Source organism: Cololabis saira, chromosome 5 (genome assembly GCF_033807715.1).
Source record: "Cololabis saira isolate AMF1-May2022 chromosome 5, fColSai1.1, whole genome shotgun sequence".
Lineage (NCBI taxonomy): Eukaryota > Metazoa > Chordata > Actinopteri > Beloniformes > Belonidae > Cololabis > Cololabis saira.
This window is the reverse complement of record NC_084591.1, coordinates 23,387,328-23,411,988: the sequence shown is the minus strand read 5'-3', so window position 1 is coordinate 23,411,988 and position 24,661 is coordinate 23,387,328. Positions and strand designations below refer to the sequence as shown.

Genomic DNA, 24,661 nt, shown 5'->3' with positions numbered 1-24,661 from the left:
GTACCGTACCATTTTCCAATTGACCTACAACTGAAGGGAGGCCCAGAAATTATGTGGTTAGGTAACGGTTGCATGGGATCCTTTTATAATGGAGACACACAAAATAACATACCCAACCGGACCGGCCCAGCCTGAACTGCTCAGTGGAAATGGGGCTATAATAAACTTGCGCACGAAGGGTAAACCAGTTATTAGTTGTTTAGGTAATAGAAATCATCATTAAAGAGTACAGATAGTCAGCTTCTTAGGAACATGCGTTTGAAAACTTTCATACATTTGAACAAACTAGCTCTCAAATCCACACTGGCACTTGAGGATAATGTGTGTAATCCACATCTGCCACATGGTGGCAGCAGCTATTCATGATGCTGTTCAGCACTCCATCCTCATGTATGAGGAGAAAGGGATAATTTCTCCTCATAAGCCAGAAGCAGTGCCATCATTTTCAGTTTTTACAACACTCAGGTCAGCATCTCCTCACTCGGTGTGGTGCTGATTTAAAAAAAGAAAAAAAAGAAACACTTTACATCCCAAATCTACAGCTGTATAAATTAAAATTAAGTTTGGACACAAAAATATACGCAAATGTCTGACTGTCAATGCATCCTTGTATGAATGGAAGCCACTTATGGTCTTTTATTTTAACAGTTCCTCAGATTCTCTGTGCATTCCCTTGTCTGACTTCATGCCATCATATCTGTTGCGTGTAAACCAACGCTGCTTAGCCACAATTCAACACCAAAGCAGACCTGACACGCAGTTTCAGCAGAACAGAGAAATATAGGTTGCGTCTGCGATGCTTTTAAAGTGCTCGCTTGGACCGTGTTCATCAACTAGAGGGGCCGCGGTCCACAGCGGCTGGGACAGCACAGCTATATCACAACACTACCATGCCAGTTGTTACTTGCGGATAAAGTGCACTACCTGAAAAGAGCCACCAAAGCAGTCCACAAGGGGGTGAAGAAAGTTTCTTCAATACTGGCGAGACACAAATCCTTGAAGGTGGCTGTATTCAGACACTCGAAGGAGAGCAGGCACAGTGAGAGAAGCTGATCTGAAACATATATGAAAAAGAAACAGTATCTTCATTTAATATAAATGACAGGAAGCTGTTGCCGTTAAAATTTGAATAAGACAGTGTTGTTCTCACCAATTGCTATATGGATGTCTTTGACAATAGACTTCAGGTGTTCTTTAAGTGCTCTTATTTCCAGCTCTTGAATGTCTTGTTCAGACTGCATCACCTGATCACAGGCCAGATCAGAATCCAAGATAGCGTCATCTGTGCTGCTGAGGGGCGGAGCGCAGTCCAAGTGGGTGAGGAACTCTTCCAGATCTTCGAAGGAGTTTTCACGGTCCACTATTGCGTCTGTTTGATGCTCCTCTTCGTCTGCATCCTCATCATCATCATAATTGATGTTAAAGTCGTGAGACCGTGAGGGAGAAAACGAGGAGTCGGTGCTGAAGCTCTGGCCACCAAAACTACTACCCGCCGTCCTGATCGGCTTCCTGTGGCTCTCTGAATGATCCACAGCATTTCCATAAAAAAGAAATTAGTCTTGATCACATCATTAGCTAAATTACATTGAATTACAATACAATGAAACATCTTGGAGTGGACAGTCATGCATGTTTACATTAATGCACTGCAATATTATCACGTTAGATGCTACGAACCAAATTTTTCTGTTGTTGACACTAATCTGCTTTTTGAGCATCTACTGTATGTAGCTGCTGAATACTTTGAATTTCCCTCCAGATTAATAAGATATCTAATTCTTTTTGATCTCTGTGGAACCCCTTGCTGCCTTCTCTCACAGGTTTTCACTTGTGTGTAGAGATGGATTAAATGCAAGTTTCTATTCTAATTCTGTTTAGTACTGTTTTGTTCTGACTGACCAAGTCCAATTTTGATCAGTTTACATTTACAGCCAACAAGAATATTGTTTTCTATTCTTAAAAATTCTGTTGTGTCCATAACAAACACTTTCTAAAGAACATTTACGCTTACTCTGAAATTGCAAGTATTTAGTGTCAGCTCTCTTATTTCTCATGCCAAGTCAGGAAACGAGATTCGGCAAAATCATCCAAAATATAAATTTTTACCAAAGGATATTTAGAATTTAAATTGCTCTCAACACAATGTTTTCACTGTGTGATGATCCATCCAAAACAACTTTGACTTCTGTGATGACGCCACCTCTAGACAAGCTTTCTTTTCAGCAAAATGAAGTTAAGAGTCATTTGTGAAAGTAGATGCCTATTGGGGTGTTTGACAATAAGGTTAATTTTGTCCATGTGGTTTAATCAGCTATTGAAAATGGCATTATCGATAATGTGAACTCTCAATAGAGCCGTCTGAGGAATTAGCAAAAACAAATCATCCTGGACTGAAACAAAGTTGATGTAAAAAAAAAAAATGAACAGCAAATGAATCAACAAAAAGTATTTACAAGAATCACCGTACTTTTTTTTTTTTTTTTCCTTATGTGCATGTTACATATTGCTCCAACTTTTTCTAATGTGGAATTAAAATATATACGCACATATTTGTACGAAAATATGAATGTGAGGAAGGGGCTGACCGAGGTATTTCTCACTGAAAACATACACTGTTCTGAATAATGGTTGAATCTGTAGACGTGAAAAACCCTAACTTGAAAATAACTATTAAACTGGGAAATCCTTACAGGCCTCATCAAGTAAACAGTTGGACTGAAATAGGTAATTTGCTTAAGTGGCAACTAGAAAAGGAAAACTTTTTCTGAGAGGCGGCTACATAATACCTTGATTCTCTGATGACCATTTTTTAGTAACTTCTCACAGTTTCACTGAAATTAGTTTTAAGCATTTGATGTGAACATCAAGGAAGTAATCTGTTTGTTCAGCCACCCAGATTCTTATATATGCTATTTATCTGACATACAAAAAAGGGAGTATGTTGCATTACTTTATCTTTTGAATGGTAATGGTGGCTATATTTCGGTTATTTTTTTATTCATAGCTTTAAATGAATAAGCTGGCATCCTCAAACAGAAACAGCTAGCAGAAAATTAAGATTGATTTTTTCCCTTTAAATCCACCCCACTAACACCGGACCAAGTCTTACCTGGATGAAGCAGATTGTGAACACTGCGAGACGGTCTCAGGGGCAAGGCGGGACTCTGAACGAGGCTTTTATTTACGATGGGGTAAAGCTTGTTGTAAATTCTGAACTGGTGTTTCCTCAGCAGCTTCACGACTGGGTGGTCTGACCGGCTGAGGGAACAGTGCAAAACATTAATGAATCCTTCATGTAGTGACATGAGCATCCTGTTAGAACGCAAATGTCAATGAGTTAGAAAGCACAAGACGGTAATTATTCACTATATTCCTCATTGCTCAATCCTTTGAGCTTTTACAGATTTTCCCCTTAGATCTTATTCTCTCTAGATGCCTGACCGTGTTTATTTAGTAAAAAGAGGAAAAACACCAACACAACTAAATATTAGGATTATACAAGATGGTCTGACTGCACTTGTGAAGGTTAAACTCTCAGCTCAACCACAGTCGTCATATTTTTCATGAGTGACACTGGTGAAGACTTAGTAGAAACTTTTTCTAGGTTACAAATGTTATCTTGCATCAGGTTTGAAAGTACCATAGCAAAAAGTTAAATGATGCTCATCTTCACATTTAGTCTTTGTAGTCAACTCAGACTCTCCTCTGGGCCAACACAACGCACTAAAACTTCTTAGTTTCATTCCCCAAAAAATGATATATCTCTCCTTATTTTTAAGTTATTATAATAGTGAGCAAGGTACACATGCTTTTATGTGTTATTTCCAGGTCTGAGAGTGAAGTCTTAAATGGAACCGACACAGTAAGAGACTCCATGGCAAAACACTACTTAAAATCCATATCAATCATTTGACCTACGCATGTTAAATGTCTTGCTACAAGTAGTGACACAACATGGTGAAAACAGCATGCAAAAACTAATTCTTTTTGTTTGGTGCTATGTTTTTGTACTGACCAAGGGTTAAGATCAGTGGAGTTTGTTGTATAGTAGTTCAAACTTAATTCTGACTAAATTAATATTGGGGGTGACTTTTAACCACAATAGACAGTTTTTTAAATTCTGCTCAACCAAAAGGCAAGATTGCAAGTGTGCTGGAAAACAATAACACAACCACATCAGCAGCCTCCTTTACCCGACTAATCTAAAATCTGCCAGCATAAAGTTTAGAGTTGAATCATCTGTGCATTTCTTCCTGCCTCTGGTATACCTCTGTTGAGGAAAATCCTATTTAATCTAGAATTGTTTCATTGACTTCAGTACAGGAAAAGCATGAATCTTATATTTTAAACCTTAAAAGAAATAATACTCATGAATTCAGTTACCTTAGCAGATAAGAGACCAAATCTGACACAACTGTTACATCAGGATTCTTCTTCATGTTGGCTTTCCACAGTCTGGGCCAATCCTAAAGGCGTTTGTGCACGTGCACACACAGAGAGAAAGAGAGACAAAAGTGTGTTATTGAGAACAAAATGTGCCAATTAATATTAAAAAATAAAATCAAACTTTGATAAATATAAAAATGAAGTCAAAAGGTGAGATTGTTTTCCTTATAGTGGATGTAGGGTTCAGCTGGTTTTAAAAAACATGTTAAAACATTAAATAAGCCCAGTATGCTGGTCAGGTGTGCCAGATTTATGACATTTTTATTCCCTTTCTAACTTAGTGGAGGAGATTTAAAATGTATATTAAAGCTAAATCCCAAAGTCTAACCATTTGTTGTGCTCATGATGGGGGGTGTGTTTTTTCAGGAAGCGAAAAGGGAGAAAGGAGAGGGAAGAGCGATCTTTCTCTTTTTGTTAATGTTTTCAAAACATCAATAGATGTGATGTCATCCAGAAAAATCATTTATTCTAGCTTTATAGGCGTTTTCTCCCACTTACATGGTCTTGCTCATATTCCAAAACATTTGTATACAGAAGACGCTGCTCTTGCTCCTCAGCAGTCATTGCACCAGATGCTGCAAACCTCCTGGTGTGATAAAGACAGAGGTAAAGACTTATGAATATGTATATCTGTAGGAAGACATGCAATACTTATGAACCTTGTTGTTTTGTCCTCAGTGCAAAACCACAATATTAAATTTGGGGGGGTTTAAGTGTTGGAAAATGCCCCTTTTCTGATTAATATTGACAGTTACAATCACTACAGTTCACAAAGTATTTTTGGTCTAAGTTTTATATAATCAGTAGTTGCAGTTACTTGTATAAATAATTTGCAAATTACAGTCAGGAAACTAATAAATGTAACTAGAGAAAAACAAAACACCAAGTCAATGAATATAAGAAGGCCAGATCATTTTGAGTAAATAAGAGCAAGTTATTTAAATATATATTCTGTTCAGACATGAAAAGGACAGACACATCAATTCCTGACTTTTGTTATAATAATTCAAACATATTTTTACTGCCATTTGCAATTAATAAGCATTTTTTGGGGTTAAACTTGAGTGTTTATTCTTAAAATGTGATTCACAAAACAGACTACATGCCTGTAGAGAGCAAGCTGGTTTACCTTTAGAGCTTAGGAGAACAAACAGATAAAAGACTGTTGCGGGCATTTTAGATGCACTTAAGCCCAATAATATCCCTTCAAGATTTAAGGTAGAGAAACAAACTGCCTTGAGGCAAGGAACATCCAAATACGATAAGCAGTAATGCCTCTGGAGAGACTGGACAGACTTAACCATTCAATGACACAAGACCTGTGATGTGACAAAGCTCCATACCTTCACCTTATACGGTAAACTTAAGTAACCAGAAAAGCAGATTATATTCAGGCAAGACAAACAGAGGTCTGAGTGCTCAGATCGGATTTTTTTGTGTGTAAGCAGTACGCGGTCCTGAAATGACACGCATGTCCACAGGAAAACAAACAAGATCATGCCCAACTGTTGAAGGAAAGGAGGGGTATGAGAAAAAGAACAGCACAAATTTAAATGATGGCCTTTTGTGCAGCAGTGGCTGCTACCACTGTACAGAGGTATGTGTGGATGACGTACGTCAAAGTCAGATGAAATGCAACAAGACCGTTCCGACTGCAGTTTTAGGCACAGATCGAATATGTATTCAACTTAGGATCACCATATGAAAGTGGCCTGGATCCGATTTGAAGAAAATAAAATAAATAGGTAGAAAATTGGATTGTGCCATTCAGACCATTGTTTATAAAAAAAAAAAACTTGAAAAAAAACTGATATGAACAAGAAAATTAATAAATTAAGACGTTTTTTTTTTGTTTTAATCGGAACTGAGCTGCAGTGTGAACGTAGCTTTAGTCACCACTTGAATTGAATTTTAACCTAATTCCTTATATCAACAGAACTATTGTGTACCTGTTGGCTTCCTCCTGTAGTCTTAGTCTTCTCTCCTCCATCTTTCGTTGAAGCTAGTGTGGATATTAAGGGAACTTCCATGCGTCACAAATGCAAACTGATCAAATACAATTGATGTTTATACTTCAATATTAAAAAAAACATTTGACCATTTAAACATATTAATATTGATCGCATATATCACAACTTTTAAAAACAAGTTTATGAGTTGTCAAACTAGGTTTACCAGCTAAGATCCAGGTCCACTACGATCTTGAAAAATGCAGCATCCTTAACTTGCTCTCTTGGGGGGGTTGAATCCAGCCTTTACCAGTAAAAGCAACAATGACAAAAGCCTTTCAACAATTCACAAGAACTTACAAGCTGCCAAAAGATACAGCATCCTGCCTAGCTTTGGCTATGATGAGGTTCTCCATCATCTGCCGCTGGAGAGAGAGAGTCTGCATGGAAGGGGGAAAAAAAAGAAAGAAATTACTAATACATATGCACCTGCAGATTTTGAACAACTACAAAATAACTGTTACATTGCAAATGCTTTGTAAAAATAAGACAAAAAAAGGGGCAGAGTCCTTTTAAAAAAATAGATTTTATTACATTTTTATTTTATTTTTTGAAAGAAACATTGACAATCACAAGGCTTGCAATACAGCTCATTAAACACCCTCCACCAAAGTCCCAGAGCAGTCCTAAGATGCAACTCAGGTAGTAGTCCCATTGTCATCCAAGTTGCCCGGAGAAACTATAAAATGCAAACTTAACCAGATCTGGAAAATCTAGCAAGTTTACTACTTTTCAGTGACTCTGAAAATGTGTATATCCCAGATCCCAGATGGCAGATGTGAACAACCCAACCAGAAAAACAGAAAATTCATCTCTGATACATTTCGTATTTGGTAGGCATAAAAGAAGTGGTGACCGTGAAAGTAAAATTACATGACAAGCTCCAAAAGATCACATCTCACACATTATCATTGTATTGTCAATAGGTGTATAAATACAGCTTACATACATGAATATAAAATACAATCAATTCAGTGACTCATTTAACTGACAAACATCCCTTAGATATTATTTGTTGCTCTATTAGTCAAGGATTTCATCTTAGATTTTTTTTCTTTTTAAATCAAATATATTTTATTCATATCCAGCCACTCAGACACAACCCAGCGTTTCAGTAATGTAGTTGACGTGTTTTCATGTTTGAAAGATTACTGAGAGCGTTGAAGGAGAACAACGTACCTGGCGTTAATTACCAAACAAAGTTGCCGACAACACTTTACCTTTACAAATGTCTTTACTTTTTTCCAATACGGGCGGAACTCAAATTGATGCCGAAACATTTTCCGCAGCTGAATGATAAGTTAACATAATTAGAAAATACAATAAAAATCTCCAACATAACAGTGTATTAGTAAAAAATATTTTTGTGCACCAAAAAAAAGTTGTGATATGTCGCTTACCATTTTTTTTCTCTTACTAAGGAATGTTTTTCTAAGAGAAATCGCTGCTTCTTAGCCCGATTTTATCTTGAGTTAAAGACAAGAATATATTTTAAATGTCTTCAGCTTCACTCCGCTGGACTTATCCATCTGCAAAGACCGCAGACTGGTCTAAAGCAAAACCTGAACGGCACCGGAAAAAGACCCAAATTCAAAATAAAAGCACAGGAAGTCGCTTATTTAGGCTTTCGTCCATTTTATTTCAAAATAATTCCTTCATTTAGTCACTTATTTATTCATTCATTTACTCTATGTATCCTGGCTTTGCTCATCATGTAAACCTATATTCTGTTTCATAAATCTGAATAAGGGCTTTCAAAGTTTTGAAAAACTCAATACGATACAAACTTTGAATATGATAAACAGTTTATTCACTTAGTTTTTTTATTTTTAACTTACTCTGCTGGTTAGGATCCTAGTGGCTGAGAGCATTATCTTTTCCACAACAATATAGACTGCACATTGTAAGGAATGTTATACTTTCCTCATACTAATATCACACTAAGATGGGTAATCAGGTTTCTCAGTTTTAATGTAACATTATATCCAAAATACTATGTATGGCTGAGCTTTTTTTGTCTTTATATGCGCTTTTGTGGATATCTGAACTGTCAGAAGGTGATCTCGGGATCTGCACCTGCCTATACGAATTCAGTCATAAAGGCTCAACCCCTTCACTAGCACTGTACTCTTCACAAGAACATAGACTGCCATTGCTCTCTCCTCACACAAAGCGATCTCAGTTGAGACTGTTGTACGTCGTTCCTCAGTGGTGGGACCAGTTACCAGTGGTCCCAAGAACAGAGTCGTCCCTCTCTAGGTTCAAGAAGGTGTAACAAATTCTCCACTTCCAAGAACACCCTCTATCGTGAACTGCACTCCCACTTTAATTTCCCAAGCACTTGATTGTATTTGTTGCACCCTCAAAATGAACCCCAAAAACCACGTCCATTTTCGTTTTTGCAACTTTTTTATTGGAAATATTTTTATTTCTGATTTTTTCCGTTTTTCACTCAGTGCTCCTGCCTAAGTCAGTCCTGGACATTGCTCTCCCTCTGCCCGGCACTGAGCTCAATTCTCCTCTTTACGCAAACTCCACACAGAAAGTCAATCCTGTCAATCCCACCCAGGGTGTGGGTGCTGAAGTCATGGGGGGATAACAGGCGCTCACAGCGTCCCCGGCGGGAATTGAACCCACCGGGCTGCACTACCGGCTGCACCACCGTGCCCCCCCCTCCATATTTGTTGATATCCTAACAAATATGACATTACTGTTCCAGATCCATACTGTATATTCCTTTGTTGCAAGTCTCTTTGGATATAAACATCTGCTAAATGTGATGTAATGTTATCAGTCACAGCCAAAATATTGTTCCAATTCGTAGTGCACATGAAATCAGTAAGTCAAAACTCTTGGATGTGTTCTTGCTCCGGGCATTTTATGAAGGACACAACTAAAATAAAACTTTTTTAGACTTGAAAGTCAGTGTATCCCAGAAGGAATTTTTTATCAAGTTAAAGTAATGGTGTAAGAAAGTTATCAACATTGAGTTACATCTTTGAAATACTGCTTTTGTTGCATAATCGAATGTGGTTCTCACTTCTCAGACATGACACATGCTAACATTATTGTAATCCTTCTTCAAAGTCAATAATTAATTTGAGAAGACAACACATTAATAGTCATGGGGGTTACCAATAACATATTCAACAGGAAAACATCAGATATACACTCCTGATCAAAATCTTAAGACCATTTAAGTAATTGCAAGAATATGCATTTGCACTGCTGGATCTTAAGAAGGTTCCAAGTCGGACTTCCAAATGCAAAAAGAAGAAATGGGAGCAAGAGACCAAAAATTTTGAGCAGACAATTTATTGAAAACAACAATTTAACTGAAATGGGCTGTTCATCAGCTGATCAAAATTTTAAGTCCATAGCACAAAAAAAAACACAAAAACACTCAGCATTGTCCTGAAAAACCCAGTCATCACCACAGAGACGAGGGCCCTCAGTCATGAGGGATGTCCGCTGCAACATCTCCACCTCCAGCTGCTGTTTGACGCCCCTGCACAACTTAAAGCTCCATTGTTCACCCCCTCCACTGTGCTACGGAGAGAACATCTCAGGTGACATCTCCTTGTCATGCCGGTAATGTTGGAAGCCATCAGGACTATCAAGGTTAATTTTTTTCTCATCGGAGAATAAAACTTTTGTCCCCCTTTGAATGTCCCATGCTTGTTGCTCAGGATCTTTTAAAAAATTCTAAATTACTAATCTTACCGTGTACAACCTCAGCAGCGATGGCACGTTGTGAGAGGCATTGCTCATGCAGCTGAGCAATGCTACCACGTTCAAAGACAGTAGGTTTTTTTGATTACAGTGCTTCCAAATTTTCCAGAATCCAAGTTTTTGCACAGATTTTGTCTTTTAAAGGCTATGATCTTAAACATTTACATGTTAATTTGTTTTTCTCTTGCTTCCACTTCTTCTTTTTGCATTTTGAAACTCTACTTAGAACCTTCTTAAGATCCAGCAGTGCAAAATGCAAATTCCTGAAATTTTCTTAGATGGTCTTAAGATTTTGAACAGGATTGTATTCTGCTCTGTGTGTTTGTTGGAAGAATGATCCTAAATTGTCACTTTAGTGTATATCGTAAGCATTTTACGCATTGTATTACATTAATTAATATATTCATTACCACTTTAATTAACATTAACATCAAGCTGGCATAGAAAGTGCAGAAGAAATGTCAGAAAATATGCAACAGTTGATGAAAAATATGCAACAAAAGAAGAGCAGTGAGCTCTCTAAGTTCTGCTTTCCAAACAGATGTAAAACCGATCCACCCCCCCATATAAAGAAAATAAAGGAGAGAGCACAACAACCAGCTTTACAGTTGAAGAGATAGAAAATGTTGCCAAAGAAACCACAGAGAGCAAAATAACATAAGTAGATCCAGTGGTTCCAGTTTTGAAAAGACAAACCAGTAGTCCCTAAAAGAAGGATTGTGTAGCCCTCTTTGTGTACTGGAGCCAAAGTGCAAGACTACCAACCTTCACCATATCAGAGATACTGTTTTGCTTAAGGTCCATGACTAAATTTAAAAACAAGATCCATATGGTTCAGCTGGATGTTTTGGCCTACCACTGCTGCATGTCCCAGGAGTCGGTCATCTGCCTCTCATTGGTAAACTGGTTCTCATTGGTCAGATGTGGCTTTTACTTACAGTACCACAGTATTATACTACAAGCACAGTGGTGACAGAAATACTCCACCACAGCAGATATTATATTTGTACTAAACATGAATACTTGTATCTTTATATATCTTTATAAACAGATCCTTGGGATATTTTTCCATCATACACAGACGTAGTTAAGGCAGTGCTCTTTCAAAAATAAAGAAAAGATATGTCAACACCTCCCCTTTGTTTGCAATCTTGTCTGGAGCACAACCCATTCTTATCAGAAGAGACACTCTATATTGTGCAACTCTGGTTCAGCTGAGCATGTCACAGCAAATGTTTTCTGAGCTCTCCATGTGGTTCACCGATTACTGATAATTCAATAAGCTATTTTTAATACATGGCCAAGTTTCTGTCAATTTCTGTCTGTCTTTTGTGCCATCTTTCTTTGTGACATCCTAATTACAGGTGCTTATTTTGTATGTCGCCATAAAAAAAATGGCAACAATAAAGATTTCTGAATCAAAACTCAAAATCGTAACTGTGCAATATTTATGAACAATTTTCAATATGCATGTCAATTTAATGTATTTACTATATCCACAAGCTGTTTTCACACTTGAGCTGCAGTAACTAGGTGTAGTCGGATACAATAATCCAATGCTTCAGCCAAACTTTCCTGCCGCTGCAATGTCAAGGCTCATATTCTGAAAAGAGCTGTGCATAAGTCTACCTAAACATGCATGCTTGCATTGAGGTATTTAACTAATATCCCTTTCGAGTTGTTAGTTAAATGTAAGGCTCAGAAATACATATATTTTTATGATGCCAACTCTATTGTGGATGTAGTATTCACAAAGTATTTTTGTTTATCAGCTGTGTAAGAAGGTAATTGATGAAACAACATGTGAATAATTCTGTAGACCTCAAAATAACTTTCCTGCAACACATCCATCAATAACCCACTCAGACATTTCTACTGCTCAGCTGTGCAAAGGAGAATTTGGTCAGTAAACCTCCAGCAGGTCTTTGGTTTCAATCAATAGTGAATGTGATAAAAGACAACTAAACCATGAGTGTCTGCATCTGTGTCTAATCCCCGTTATCTATGTCACCCTGTTATGTAAACACTCCAAACTTACTAAAGACGTCTTCTGGTAGGCCTGACCAGGAGCGAGTCTTGCCAGACGGGCTTCATAATTGGCTTTCAATTTCTGGTTCAAACGTGATGCTTCTTCAATAGGTGTCAGCTCCCTGAATTTGAAAAAAAAAACAACTAATTAAACAGCATTTTACCTAAAGAATAATGATGGCACATAAAAGCCAAACTCTCTCTGTATTTATGAAAAACTAAGAAATATCAGCAATCTAGACATCTGCTTTGCAGAAGGGTAACAATTGAATATCAGTCAAGTCATGTTTGTTTCTGTAGCACATTGAAAACAACCTCAGTTGACCAAAGTGTTGTACAGGCAAAAGCAAATTAAAAATCTCCAAATCAAAAATAACTAATAAATATCTAATATATCTAATAAAATATCTAATAAAGCACAATTGAAGCATAAAAACAGAGCAAATAATGTAAAATAAAATTGTAAGGTAAACAATTCTTAAATGAAATGATAAAACATAAATAAAATATGATCAATACCTATACACAATAAAATAAAAGTCATGCTATTGTGTTCAAATGGAAGTAAAGCAGTTTTTTTGCACATCTAATCCAATTACAAATTTGATTTCAAAATATTTTTTTTTTCCATTTTCTCTTAAAAATGTTTGAGTGTTTTATTATTTTGTGAAGAAAAAACTAAAATATTCTATCTATATCAGTGTCTACGCCCTGCACTTAGTACTCTGTTCAAACACCAGCAAATAGCAGCCTGAAGCCTTCCTAAGAATACTTAAGAATACATTTAGAAAATTCTTCCTTTGCGTCATCCACTGCTCTGCAGAAATGTTCAGGTCACCCCGTTTGGAGGAGCATCAAAAGGCCAACCATTTCCAGTTCTCGTCAGAAATGGTCTGGGTCCACACATTTTTTTTTTTTTTTTTAGTTTCTCTAAAGTTTCTCCTATGTGTCAACATGCCTTGGGTGAAAAAATAAATCCTCAAAACTGAGACCTTGAGAACTCTGCACTCAGGTTTGCTTTTCTGCTTTCATCGTTCAACTATACTGACTAATTTCCTAGTTTCTATCACAGAAAAACAATTCCAGAGAACAATGCTGCCCTCACCAAGTTTGATTGAAGGCATGGTGTCAGTGTCTAGTTTTATCCCCAGACCCTTTTGTATATTGTAGTTACGTAACTGAATATTCCTTTTATAAGACCAGAAGATTTTTCTTATGGGCAGAGACAGAAAAAAAAAATCTGGATTTGTACAAACACCTGATTTGTATATTGCCACAGTGATAGCTGTCATTGTTGTTAGGTTCTACAGCTTCCTTAAAGGAAGTCCCAATCTCATTCCTACTAAAAATTGACCAAGACCTCTCATACCCCGATATACCCAAGCAAAGACGTGTGTAGGTGGTTTTATAAATCCTCAAGTTAAGAATAATGTAGGATATTGTTCTTTGGGAAACCGAAAATGTTGCTCCTTTAGACATTGACAACAACACATGCAAAGACATATTTTGTGTGAAGGTTTCTTAGGTTGATTTTAACACAAAAAGATTCGGTTTTGCAGAACGGCAATGTCTAATGCTTTGGGTTGTCACATGCTAACACCTCAAATTTCTTACCGCTAGGTACACAAGAAAGCTGGGTGATTTGCCACAGTCCCATATCCAAGTACTGTTTGATTACACAGCACTAGGCTGTGTAGTTGCAATATGATTAGCTGATGCTAAAGTGACAACCTGAAGAGTTTAACTTTTCTCAACTTCTGACAGAAGCCATACTTACAATGTGACGTAACAGACACACAGTTCAGCTGGCGGCGATGCTTATGTTTTAATGTCTTTGTAAAGCACTTTGAATCACCTTGTTGTTGAATTTGTGCTATAGAAACAAACTTGTCTTGCCTTGATGCCAATGAAAACGGACATCAACGCGTAAGTGTGAGCGAGGGGTTTGTCATCAGTAAACAGTAAATTAATCAGAAATACAATGAATCTTAGAGTAAATCTAATATTTATGCAGCTGCTAGTATGACATTTATTTTTTTTTTAAATGTAAATATTGTCCTTAGTCAGTCATTTGGACAAATATGAATATTTTAGTGGAAGCCTTTTTGCAACCTCTGAAATCTTATTAATACTTTATTCTAGCTGCAGGTTTGAAACTTTGACAATTATTTTTAATGAAACACTGGTTGTAAAAATCTGTTTGACTTTTCACTTTGAAACATGCTTATCAATGCTGTTCCCTCATGGGATTTCTTGCTTGTGTTGTTCTCTCAGATGTAAGTCGCTTTGGATAAAAGCATCTGCTAAATGCAGTAGTAGTAGTAGTAGTAGTAGTAGTAGTAGTAGTAGTAAACACTGTCCCTTTGTTTCCAAAGAAATATGTGCATATGTTTGTTTTGTAACCAACTTCAGATGAAGCCTATCATTAAACAAAGCATTGTCTAGACTCCATGGCAGACACTGGACCTTACTTTTTGCTTGTGTCCTGTGAAGTCACTGTTTGTAATCTCTGAAAGACTTCGGGAGGCAGAAAAGGGGAGAGCTCCCCGGCACCATCTGACAACACCCTGCGGTGACCGGTCTTTGTTGGACTGGCTGCTTTAGTCTGTGCATCAATAGGAGTATCAGCTGTAGTGACTGTGACAGCAGAAGTGAAACAAAGAGAAAACAAATAGTGATTAACTTAAAGGGCATGATCACGAGGCAAATACATTTGACAGTTTTGATTTGTGTCTCCTGGAGCAGGGTAGGACTTAGCATTGATTGACTGGTGTGTTTATAAAAGAGATGTCCCTGATTAAAGGGGAACGTACTCACCAGTGTTTGCAGTAGTGACAGTAGGGAGGACAGGAGTCTGATTGGGCTCTGATAGGCCAGGTGAAGCAGAAGAAGAATCAGAGGCGGGAAGGTCGGGAGGGTCAAAGTGCTTTCCTATAAATGATTTGACCCGCTCCAGACACTGCTCGGCTAGCCTCAACATTCGCTCCGTTTCAACTGCCACCATCTCCTTCTCGTCTGGAACCAGAAAGAGAGTAATTCATAATAAATTACTTCTTCTATTTTTTTTTTATTCATTTATTAGTTTTATCTATCTGTTTATCTATTTTTAAGAAAAGCCACCCCTGGCTGATCAATATAAAGCATGTCTACTTTACACGGGTCATCACAAAAGGATGTTTCAGATCTGATCAATTTCACGAATAACAATTCATTGTATTGAAGTTGATTAGTTTAAATCTGATTGGAATGATTAATTAAGTGGGCAAGACGTGCTGCTGGTAACCTTCAGGAAAATCTGATCTCCTTCATGGATTCATTTGTTGCCACATGTTTAGACCTCAAAAGTATTTATCTTGGCATACATTACAGATTTTCAAAGTCATTGTGTGTAAGCCTTCTCTCACATAAAATGTGGGGTAAAAGTCAAATTTCTCTATTTTCCCAAAGCCAATACAACCATAATTATGTTGTTTTATCCCATAGCTATTTAGCAAATGAGGCAAGATAATAATCACATTTAGCTGTTTGGTATGGTTAGGCTACAATAAATACATAAATAATGTTTATCTAACCATTTCCTATACCTGCTTAATCCTGTACAAAGACACAGGGGTCTGCTGGAGCTTATCCCAGCTCTTTACATAACGGCAAGAGTTAAATACTGCTCATTGGTTTCTAATTTTGTTTCCACTCACACCTATGGGCAACTTAACTTGTATGTTTTTTAAACTGTGGGAGCAAGCCAGAGTGCTCAGAGAAAAATCATGAGAACCAGAACCCCTCTAGTTCTGAGGCAACTGTGTTGCCTCAAAAAGGAAGAATTCAGAACAAAAATTACACATTTAATGCATTTAATAAAAAAACATCACAGCCAATTTGCACAACTTCTCAGAATATGTCCAAATCACTCCTAATGCTTGCCACTGCTCAGCTCTTACTTGCGGGCCCAGCTTCTTCCAAAAGTGCCTGAGATATGTAGCTGATGGTACGCAGGTATTGACAGTAAGCATCCTGCAGAGAGACAAGTAAGCTCAATAAATAACTATTAAACATTATACAATTCACAAAGAAATTGTTATACATTACAGTATATGTATGACCATTACATTGAGAAGTCTAAATATCTTTGATATTTATGGATAAAATATGCCTTATTATTATTACTGTGATGATTTACTTTTCGTAAACACTGTTTAAAGCAGTAACATTAGTCAAGCATCACTAGCAATATTAGATCAGATACGTGTTTGCATAATAGATATTCATAGTATTTGATATGGTTAATGACTGATGTGATAAATCTTCTTCATTACAGTACTTCAGAATCATACATGAGGAAAAACACTTGTTTGGGTACACTACAACTCTCACTACCAGGAAAGGGAAAGGGACTGTTTGAGCTGAATTCCTCATAGTGGTACTATAAACATGTTCAATCATCTGAAATCAAAGAGCACAGACCACAGCTGATACATCACATAAAGCTACTGGACCCCCCCCCAAAAAAAGTGCCAAGAGTAGTCGCTTTTATGAAGATGTAAATAAGGTATTTAATACAGAAATGGGAGTAGCAAAGTTTAAAGCTCCGCCGCCGTTACCATGGTTACTCCAGAGCTGACAGCTGAGGAGAACCATCAACTCCTGGGAGATTACCAAACAAGCTGCTAAACTTGATCAAACACGCTATCTGAAGACAGAATTTTACTTTTTTCTACAAAGGCATAATTTGAAACATTAGAGAAAGCTCCCGTGCCTTCAAACGTAGCTAGAGCTAAACATAAAAACACACACGTTTTTAAACGGGTCATGCAGTAAGTAAACACAGCATTTAATTGTGTGCATTTAATGAAAAGAGAAATTTCAGAAAGAGAACCATAATACACAGTAAGGGGGTGTTTATACGCAGCTTGACTCAGGTGTTTACTGAGGATACGTGTCATCTACAGCTAGCTGCAGTGGCAGGTTCCGCCTCTGCTCACGGCTCTGGTCGGGTTAAACCCCCGGGTTATGCTGTCTGTTCAAGCGAGTAGCTCACTACCTTGTGTTTGTTCCCTCCGTCTAGCTGTATTGCTACTTTGGCCATTTTCATGGCGTTTTGGAGGGGCTTCAGCCCACTGTCAACAGCAGCCATGGTGCTCCTCGCCTCTTCTTCTGCTCTCCCTCTCCGTGTTGCCCAACAAAGCTCCACAGCGCCCCCTACTGGTTATTTTGAATTCTGTCAGAGAAACGGATTTATGAAAAAAGCGAAAATATAGAGGGACTTTAAAGCAGCACTATGTAACTTTTCCACCTTAATATCATATTTCCAGAGTCATTGTGATGGTACATCAACTTACAACAGGTTTAATGACACCTCTGTCATGGTCTGAGGGGTCTGTATCACCTTCACTGGCACTATGTAACTTTGAGGTGCATGGTTGGAACCCTGCCACACTAAAAAACTAAACATTTTTACGGCTTTTACTGCTTTACGGCATACGTCACTTCCCCCTCCTTCCCGATTCGTAGTCGAGACGAAAGCTGGGCGGGGCTTGGAGCGCATGGCCGAAGCAGCGAAAAAAACAAAGAAAATAAGTTTTATGGGAGGAGGCATAAAAAGAAAGCGGGAGAGTAACAAGCTAAATGCCCGGACAAAAAAAAAAAATGAATAAACATTGGCCTGGCGTTCACTCGCTGGCGTGAGATGAAAGACGAGGAGGGATGTCCGACCGATGGGGATAAAACAAGAAACAGAATTGTTATGATACAAATGTAAATGTAGAGTTCTATGTTCAATAAGAATCAAAATTAGAATGTTTTCACATATAGGGGATTCGTCTCGTCTTGGGTTCTAGTATTTTTCCTGAGAACTGTAAAATTGTGTAGGGCTGATCTGCAAAATATAAGGAATGGGCATTCAGTTATTCACAGGTTATAAAGTATTTTTTTTATTTTGTCAGTAAGTATGTTGGACTACTAATTTATGACGAAGTCCCTCTAAAAAACGTGACAGGAAAAAGGTGCAGAGCGTATGAGTTTGTAGGGCGCATTATCTCGCTGTAACAACTTAATAAAACCAAGTTGAACTTAGTGTTTTTCAACATTGTCATATTATATTGTTTAGCCAAAAATAGATACATTACCTCTTCGCTATCCATCCTGCGACCGCTGAAAACAGAAAAGTAGTTTTGAAAGTCCGTCCCATCTTCTCTCATCAAAACAAATGCACGCAACGGGGACAGGACTTTCCCGGCAGTACGCGCTGGTGCTCATGGGAAATGTAGTGTTCTTTCTGGTAAAGCACTACCAATTTTGTCCAAAGGAGCTCAACAAAAGCTGAAAGTTACATTGTGCATCTTTAAATGTTAAATTGTGCCAAATGATATACGTGTCGAAGAGGGAGAATACACGTTGAAGTCCCGCCCTAAGAGCATGCACATATAAGTAACGATTTTAAACGTTTTTTTCATCTTCTTTTTTTTTCCTACTTACAAAGCCTACACATATTCAAATTCTTTTTAAATTCAGTTTTCAATGAAGTCAGACAGGGAAGGTTGCTGGAACATGTTATGACCCTTAATGGCATCAAGGACAAATCTTCATAACACAGTGTCTTCAGATCCGCTGCAACCCAGACTGCTACCCACAGCAATACCCCTCTACAGTCACTCTTTGAATAAACTTAAAACACACACACCCACACACGAATACAAATACAAAACTTTATTTTGGGATATAATTTGCATCCAGGAATTTTAATATTATTTGGGTAACTCTAACACATTCTAGTTTGTTAGAGTCAGTAGTCATAGCTGCAGCTATAGAACAAGACTATAATAGTTAGTCTCAATCATAACTTCGTTGTAGATATGCTGCTATAGGCCTATGTTCCAGGGGGCCACTGACATGATCCACTGGGCGGTGCCTCTCACCCTTCCTCTCTTCTCGTCTTCCATTTTTTATTCATTATAAGTATCTCATAGCCATCGTTTTTGTCCATCGTTCTTGTAGTTTCTTGTGCTGGCCCCGTTTTTTCTCTTTTGTGCATGTTTGCAGGCCGGAGCTTCGGGAGCTGCGTGCTGACCTGCAGTCCCCCCCTCTGATCATCCCACTGCTGCTTCCAAATGTCTGTGTGGATGTCTGCTGTGTGCTTGCTGACATCCTGGCCTATTAGTCATGTAGCCAGCCACTACCTAGGACCTAAAGTTATCCATACTGATACCAACATTGATGCTTTTGTAGTAACACAGACCCTCAAGTTGAGACAGTTGGGCTGACTTTATTGTTGATCGGTCACAGCTGTCCAAAACATTTGCTCTATCACCTCAGCTTGCAGTCTTTACCGGTACTCTCATTTTCTTGCAAGCCCAGTTCCAAGAATATTGCAGGGCTGGCTTTTGTGGTTCCTCTTCTTTTTTTTTTTTTTGTGGCAGACGAAAAAATTTAAGAGACTCACCACCACCACCTACGCATTGACACCAAAAACGACTCATCGTGCAACACCTCTGCAGCTTTAGATTAAAGATATAGATAACATCAGATACTAGATAATGCTTCTTGCCTCAGCAAAGAGAAAATGTAACTGAAATGTGAGGCTGAAATACAATAAGAAGAAACACAAGACGAGAAAAACAAAATAGATCATTTAGTTTTGTTTTTTATTATTTTCTCTACTCATGAGAAGGGCCCAAATGAAGAATACTGGGATGCAGAAGTAAATACCAGTCTTTACCAAAGAAATACCACTAGAGGTAAATCACTAAAGAGCCAAAAATCTAAAGGGTGAGGGGAGGAGACCTGTAGAGGGGGAGAGAGACAAGGAACTTTAAATACACACAGGAGCGGGAGATAGGGAGCAGGGAAGGAAAGAGAATCCTAAAATCAGGGGCCTCCTGTGCAAAAAGTGCAACGCACAAAAAACGCGCATACTTCCACTTTCTAAGCTCACGGTCGGATGTTCAAAAAGAGAAGTTAACTTGAAAAAATGCAGTCCATCGCGTACACATCAAGGGGTGAGTACATTTCTAAGGTTTTTGTCCGTTAGCAACACTCAGCGACAGGATCAGGAGGGAGCGAGTCTTCAGGGACCACACTGATCTGCTGGCCCCTCGTGATTTCTTGCTTGTGTTGTTCTCTAAGATGTACTCGGTACTCGAGGGCTAGTCTACTGCATGTTTTAGATGTTTCCCTGTCTTCAACACACCTGATTCTAATCACTGGTCGTCATCAACATGTCATCAAGGTTTACACAACTCTGTTGGTGACACAGCCTTGTCTATCAGGGTTGTGTTGGCAGGGAAACATCTAAAACGTGCAGTAGACTGGCCCTCGAGTACCGGCTTGTGTGCACACTGCAGCCCTGACTATACTGCTTAATTAAACAGTTGTCTAATCACATCACTCCCCATGTACTGTATCTAATCTACTAATTATGTTTCTAAACATTGATGAAAGTCAACTGCAAAATTACTCAGTGTGCATAAAGTAACTTTATGTGACACGGACGTGATTTCCCCTTCCATTATATACTTGCTGTTATTATGGTGATCGACATTCAGAGCCTCTTTAACTTTCGCATTTTGATCATTTTTTATTTTGGGAACCAATCAACCTGTTATTATTTCTATTCAAAAAAGAAAAGATGTACTGAATGCAACAGTTTGACAAAAAGGTAACCCCCTTGTATGCGAAGTAGATCATGTAGACAGGCTCCTGGTAGGTTATTGTACATGATTTCAGAGAGAGACAAAATATTTAAAACATTAAGATGACTTGTTCAACTTATGCAAGACTGTAATGCCTCATGTTTTACCCATTACCTCATGCCCAAGAGAACTAGCTATTACAGGAATACAAACATGACTCTCTTTGGTACATTGTGCAACTTGTAGATTTGGAAAAAAACAACAGTTTCCATCAGAATTTTGCAAAACAATCCTGTTCAGTGTCTGTGAGAGTGAAATCCTGACAATACACACACACACACACTTTCGGAGTCTCTCAGGTGTCTCTTTCCTTAGTTCCCTATTGTCTATATTCAGTGTGGTGAACACAATGATACCAAACTATAATTTCTCTCTTTCAACAGGCTGAATGACGCCTGTGATAATAATCAAGGTTAGACAGTTCGGCTGAAACATGACTACAGTGTGGTTATTTATAGGATTACCAATGTTATTTTAGCAATACGTACTTTTACACTATTAATTACTACACGCATGTATTTGTATGTAAGATAATTGTACTTTGATTTGAGTGATGCGTTATGTCAGTGAACTGTCAGGAGACCAACAATTTAAAATGAAGAGCAATGTCTTGTCAGAAAGTAAAATACTGTATACAGAATAATCAGTAACAATATGAAGAAGATGATTATAAGCAGTTAAATATATCTTGATTTTATTTATCTGATTTAGCTCAGTCACCAATGATTTGTAATGATGAACACATATTCTCCTAAGAAAATACAAAATACATACAAACAGCTAAATTGGCCACAAAATAAGATGTAGTTAATTAATACAAAGAATAAGTTCATTCATTTGAACCAGGAAAATCAGACAACAATGTCAGCAATGGCAATTATGTGACCTTCAAGCACGTACTGCACATACACAAGAAAAAATAAGGTCTTCAGTCCTGCTGTTAGTGCTGGTGTTGTCTGTAGACCTTCAAGGCCCACTCCATGTCCTGTTTGTAGCAGATCTTTCGTCCCAAAACACTTGTAACTCTGTTAAGAATAAAGACATGAATTAACTTTTTGTGCCTCATTCTTGTATTCTGTGCTTTTTTATTTGATGGGTTTAGAAGATTACTTATTATACAATACCTGGTATAGGTATTGTATAAATAGCTCAACACATTTTTCTATTAAATAATATTATCAAAGATAATCATACCAACATTATAAAATATAAAAACTAATTATTTAAAATCAGAGATCTGTTTAAGAGTCTTTTATGTTTAAAATTCAGGGATGGGTAAATACTTTTTGAGAAACAAATATTTAAAAATTGGAAAAATCTTTGACATTTGGATTGACTTGAATTGGGACCTTTTTGTTTTGTTTTTGTTTCATGGAGGTTAAATTAATTAGTCAACCCACCAGAAGGCCATTGGCTACCAATCTTTTTACCGGTACTTATATTTCATTACCAGTTCGATTGAAGAAAATTTTTTAAAAAAGAAGAAGAAGAAGCACAAACTTACATGAATGCCTTGTGTGAACAGGAGCTGTGAGTCATCCGTATGTCAGTCACACGTTTCAGAGGAAATTTTGCCTTACTAAAACTGAAGCAGCACATTCTGGGAACTGTACTGATTTCCACTGCAGGAGCTGTAAAGAAGTTACGGAGATAAAGTTGATGACAAAAGCCTTGAATCAAATAAAATTAGGAAAGAAGCTGGGTTCACGTACATGTAGCATTACAGCAGAGGAAGGTGAGCAGCAGGAGCCCCAGAGTCAAGCAGAAGGTCTTCATGATGCTCTCACGATAACACGATGATGATGGAGGATGGAGGATGATGTCGTTCTGTTGTGACGGTAACCTTCATGTGCATCCTATATAAATCCTTTTGCGCTAAAAAGTATGTGTCAGCGTTTCCATTTTTCTGGGCAGAAATCCCCCAAACCCTCCCCAGCATTCAGGTTTAGAGAAATGCTCAATTGATTATATAGATAACAGTAGAGGAAGTAAGACTTCATCACTTATCTGATCTAGATCTCATTGCAGTGGAAAGGCCATGAAGCGCTTTACACTGTTTGCAGAAACAACCCACAAGGAAAGCTCTCAATAGTCTTTTTCATTTGTTTGATTATTTTATTCATGTACAATTATAAAAGTAGGTTATAATATTATTTTTAATGAAATTATAAAAAAGTGGGAAATAGTTATTTGCTGATGAGACAAGCTCACAAATAGAAATGATCTCCTGTTTCTTGAAAAGGTTTTGAGTCTAACTGAAACTGTGGCTCATGTAACCGTATTTCTCTCTCCACCATCTGTGCAATACATTTTGTTATTCAATCTAAGATAGAAAAGGAAAGTATATTGGATTGTTTGAGTTATGGTCATATTGGGTAACACTACAAGATACAATTACAATTACATCAGTCATTTTCTTGGACTAACAGCATTTTCTTGGATGGATGGATGGATGGATGGATGGATGGATGGATGGATGGATGGATGGATGGATGGATGGATGGATGATGGATGGATGGATGGATGGATGGATGGATGGAGATGGATGGATGGATGGATGGATGGATGGATGGATGGATGGATGGATGGATGGATGGATGAGTGGATGGATGGATGGATGGATGGATGGATGGATGGATGGATGATAGTGATAACTGTAATTGTTGTACATACAGTATGACAACAACTAAATATATGACAAGTCTCAAGTGAATGGTCCTGTGTCTCATCAGAGGCCGGGGACAGGATCAGCCCAGGCACCATCACACTGTGTACAGTAGGTGGTTGTAATGATGCACATGTTAGTAATGAGACTGGTTGCAAAGTATTCTGGGAATATTGAGATATTGACTTTCTGCCAGTATTTTCTGTGAAACATGTTATTTTTGGGTTGTTCTTAGCTGTTGGCTGAATTCCCCTTAAAGATAAGGTGAAAAGTGTAGTCATCTGGGAGAGACTCTAGAGTCGCTGCTCCAGATGACTCCAGATGAGTCTCTCCCAGATGACTACGGCCACTTACGGAGGTAAGGATAGATGGTTAGGTAGTTCTACTCCAACTCCTCCAACTGTTTACTGCTGATAAAAAAAAAATACTTCAAGCTACAAACTAAAGATTTTTTATTCAAGAAGTTAGATAACAGGAGTCTGGCTTTCTGCTTTGTGCATACTGGGGGCGTAGTGCTGTGTCCTCAGTGCTGCAGGTGTGTTGTGGTGCCGCTGGCTGGTGCCCTCCATGGATCCTGGGTGTGTCCACTTTCTGTCAGCCTTTACCTGCATCCATGGCCGGATGGCTCCTGATGGGCTGGAGAGGAAATCCAATACACTGGGGGAGGTCTACTGCTTGACCCTGAGGCAAAACAACAGTACAACTGTGATTCAGCCTGAAGGACTGGTTGCAGTCATGAGTCGTTGCTGAGGTAGTGTTGGAGATAAACGCCACTGGATTATGTTGATCTCCAACACTCTACCACTTCAGTTCTGGTATGAATTGGAGGGTTACATCCAACCAGGGCCGCCGCAAGGGGTGTGCGAACCGTGCGACCGCACAGGGCCTCGCGCCCCAAGGGGCCCCAAGGGGCCCCAAGGGGCCTCGCGCCCCAAGGGGCCTCGCGCCCCAAGGGGCCTCGCGCTATGGGCCGTTTTTTTTTTTTTTTTTTTCCTTATAAATATCAACAGTCATGTTCCATTACAGACCTAAATGTGTACTAGTCTGTGCATATCAATAAATATATGTGCAATGATCCGCGTGTCTGTTGTTCAATA

General features: G+C 38.2%; 2 protein-coding genes across 2 annotated transcripts in view; both read right to left on the bottom strand.

Moving 5' to 3' along the window:
- The window catches only part of vps9d1 (VPS9 domain containing 1), a 37,522-nt gene extending 20,148 nt beyond the window's left edge, over nt 1–17,374 (bottom strand). Inside the window, exons 1-12 of the mRNA XM_061721282.1 lie at nt 17,254–17,374; nt 16,154–16,226; nt 15,033–15,230; nt 14,687–14,852; nt 12,226–12,337; nt 6,773–6,835; nt 6,396–6,448; nt 4,945–5,032; nt 4,384–4,466; nt 3,110–3,258; nt 1,151–1,519; nt 925–1,054 (exon numbers count right to left, since the gene is read on the bottom strand). Coding sequence (XP_061577266.1) covers nt 925–1,054; nt 1,151–1,519; nt 3,110–3,258; nt 4,384–4,466; nt 4,945–5,032; nt 6,396–6,448; nt 6,773–6,835; nt 12,226–12,337; nt 14,687–14,852; nt 15,033–15,230; nt 16,154–16,226; nt 17,254–17,346 — 1,577 coding nt within the window. The 5' untranslated portion in view covers nt 17,347–17,374. The remainder of the gene's footprint in view (nt 1–924; nt 1,055–1,150; nt 1,520–3,109; nt 3,259–4,383; nt 4,467–4,944; nt 5,033–6,395; nt 6,449–6,772; nt 6,836–12,225; nt 12,338–14,686; nt 14,853–15,032; nt 15,231–16,153; nt 16,227–17,253) is intronic.
- Nucleotides 17,375–20,603: 3,229 nt separating this feature from the next.
- On the bottom strand, nt 20,604–22,742 carry LOC133444663 (C-C motif chemokine 3-like 1). Its single transcript, XM_061722533.1, has 3 exons — nt 22,612–22,742; nt 22,404–22,530; nt 20,604–21,924 (listed from the first exon to the last, which is right to left on the bottom strand). Exons 1-3 carry the CDS (start codon nt 22,673–22,675, stop codon nt 21,840–21,842), a joined length of 276 nt encoding a protein of 91 aa, XP_061578517.1. The 5' UTR covers nt 22,676–22,742; the 3' UTR covers nt 20,604–21,839.
- Nucleotides 22,743–24,661: the final 1,919 nt, after the last annotated feature.

Excerpts from the sequence above, each read along its gene's own strand:
- LOC133444663 (XM_061722533.1), bottom strand. The coding sequence starts at position 22,675 with ATGAAGACCTTCTGCTTGACTCTGGGGCTCCTGCTGCTCACCTTCCTC. Across the intron at positions 22,531-22,611 it reads CCTCTGCTGTAATGCTACAT|CTCCTGCAGTGGAAATCAGT; the intron begins GTACGTGAACCC and ends ACTTCTTTACAG. Across the intron at positions 21,925-22,403 it reads TGTTCACACAAGGCATTCAT|AGTTACAAGTGTTTTGGGAC; the intron begins GTAAGTTTGTGC and ends TATTCTTAACAG.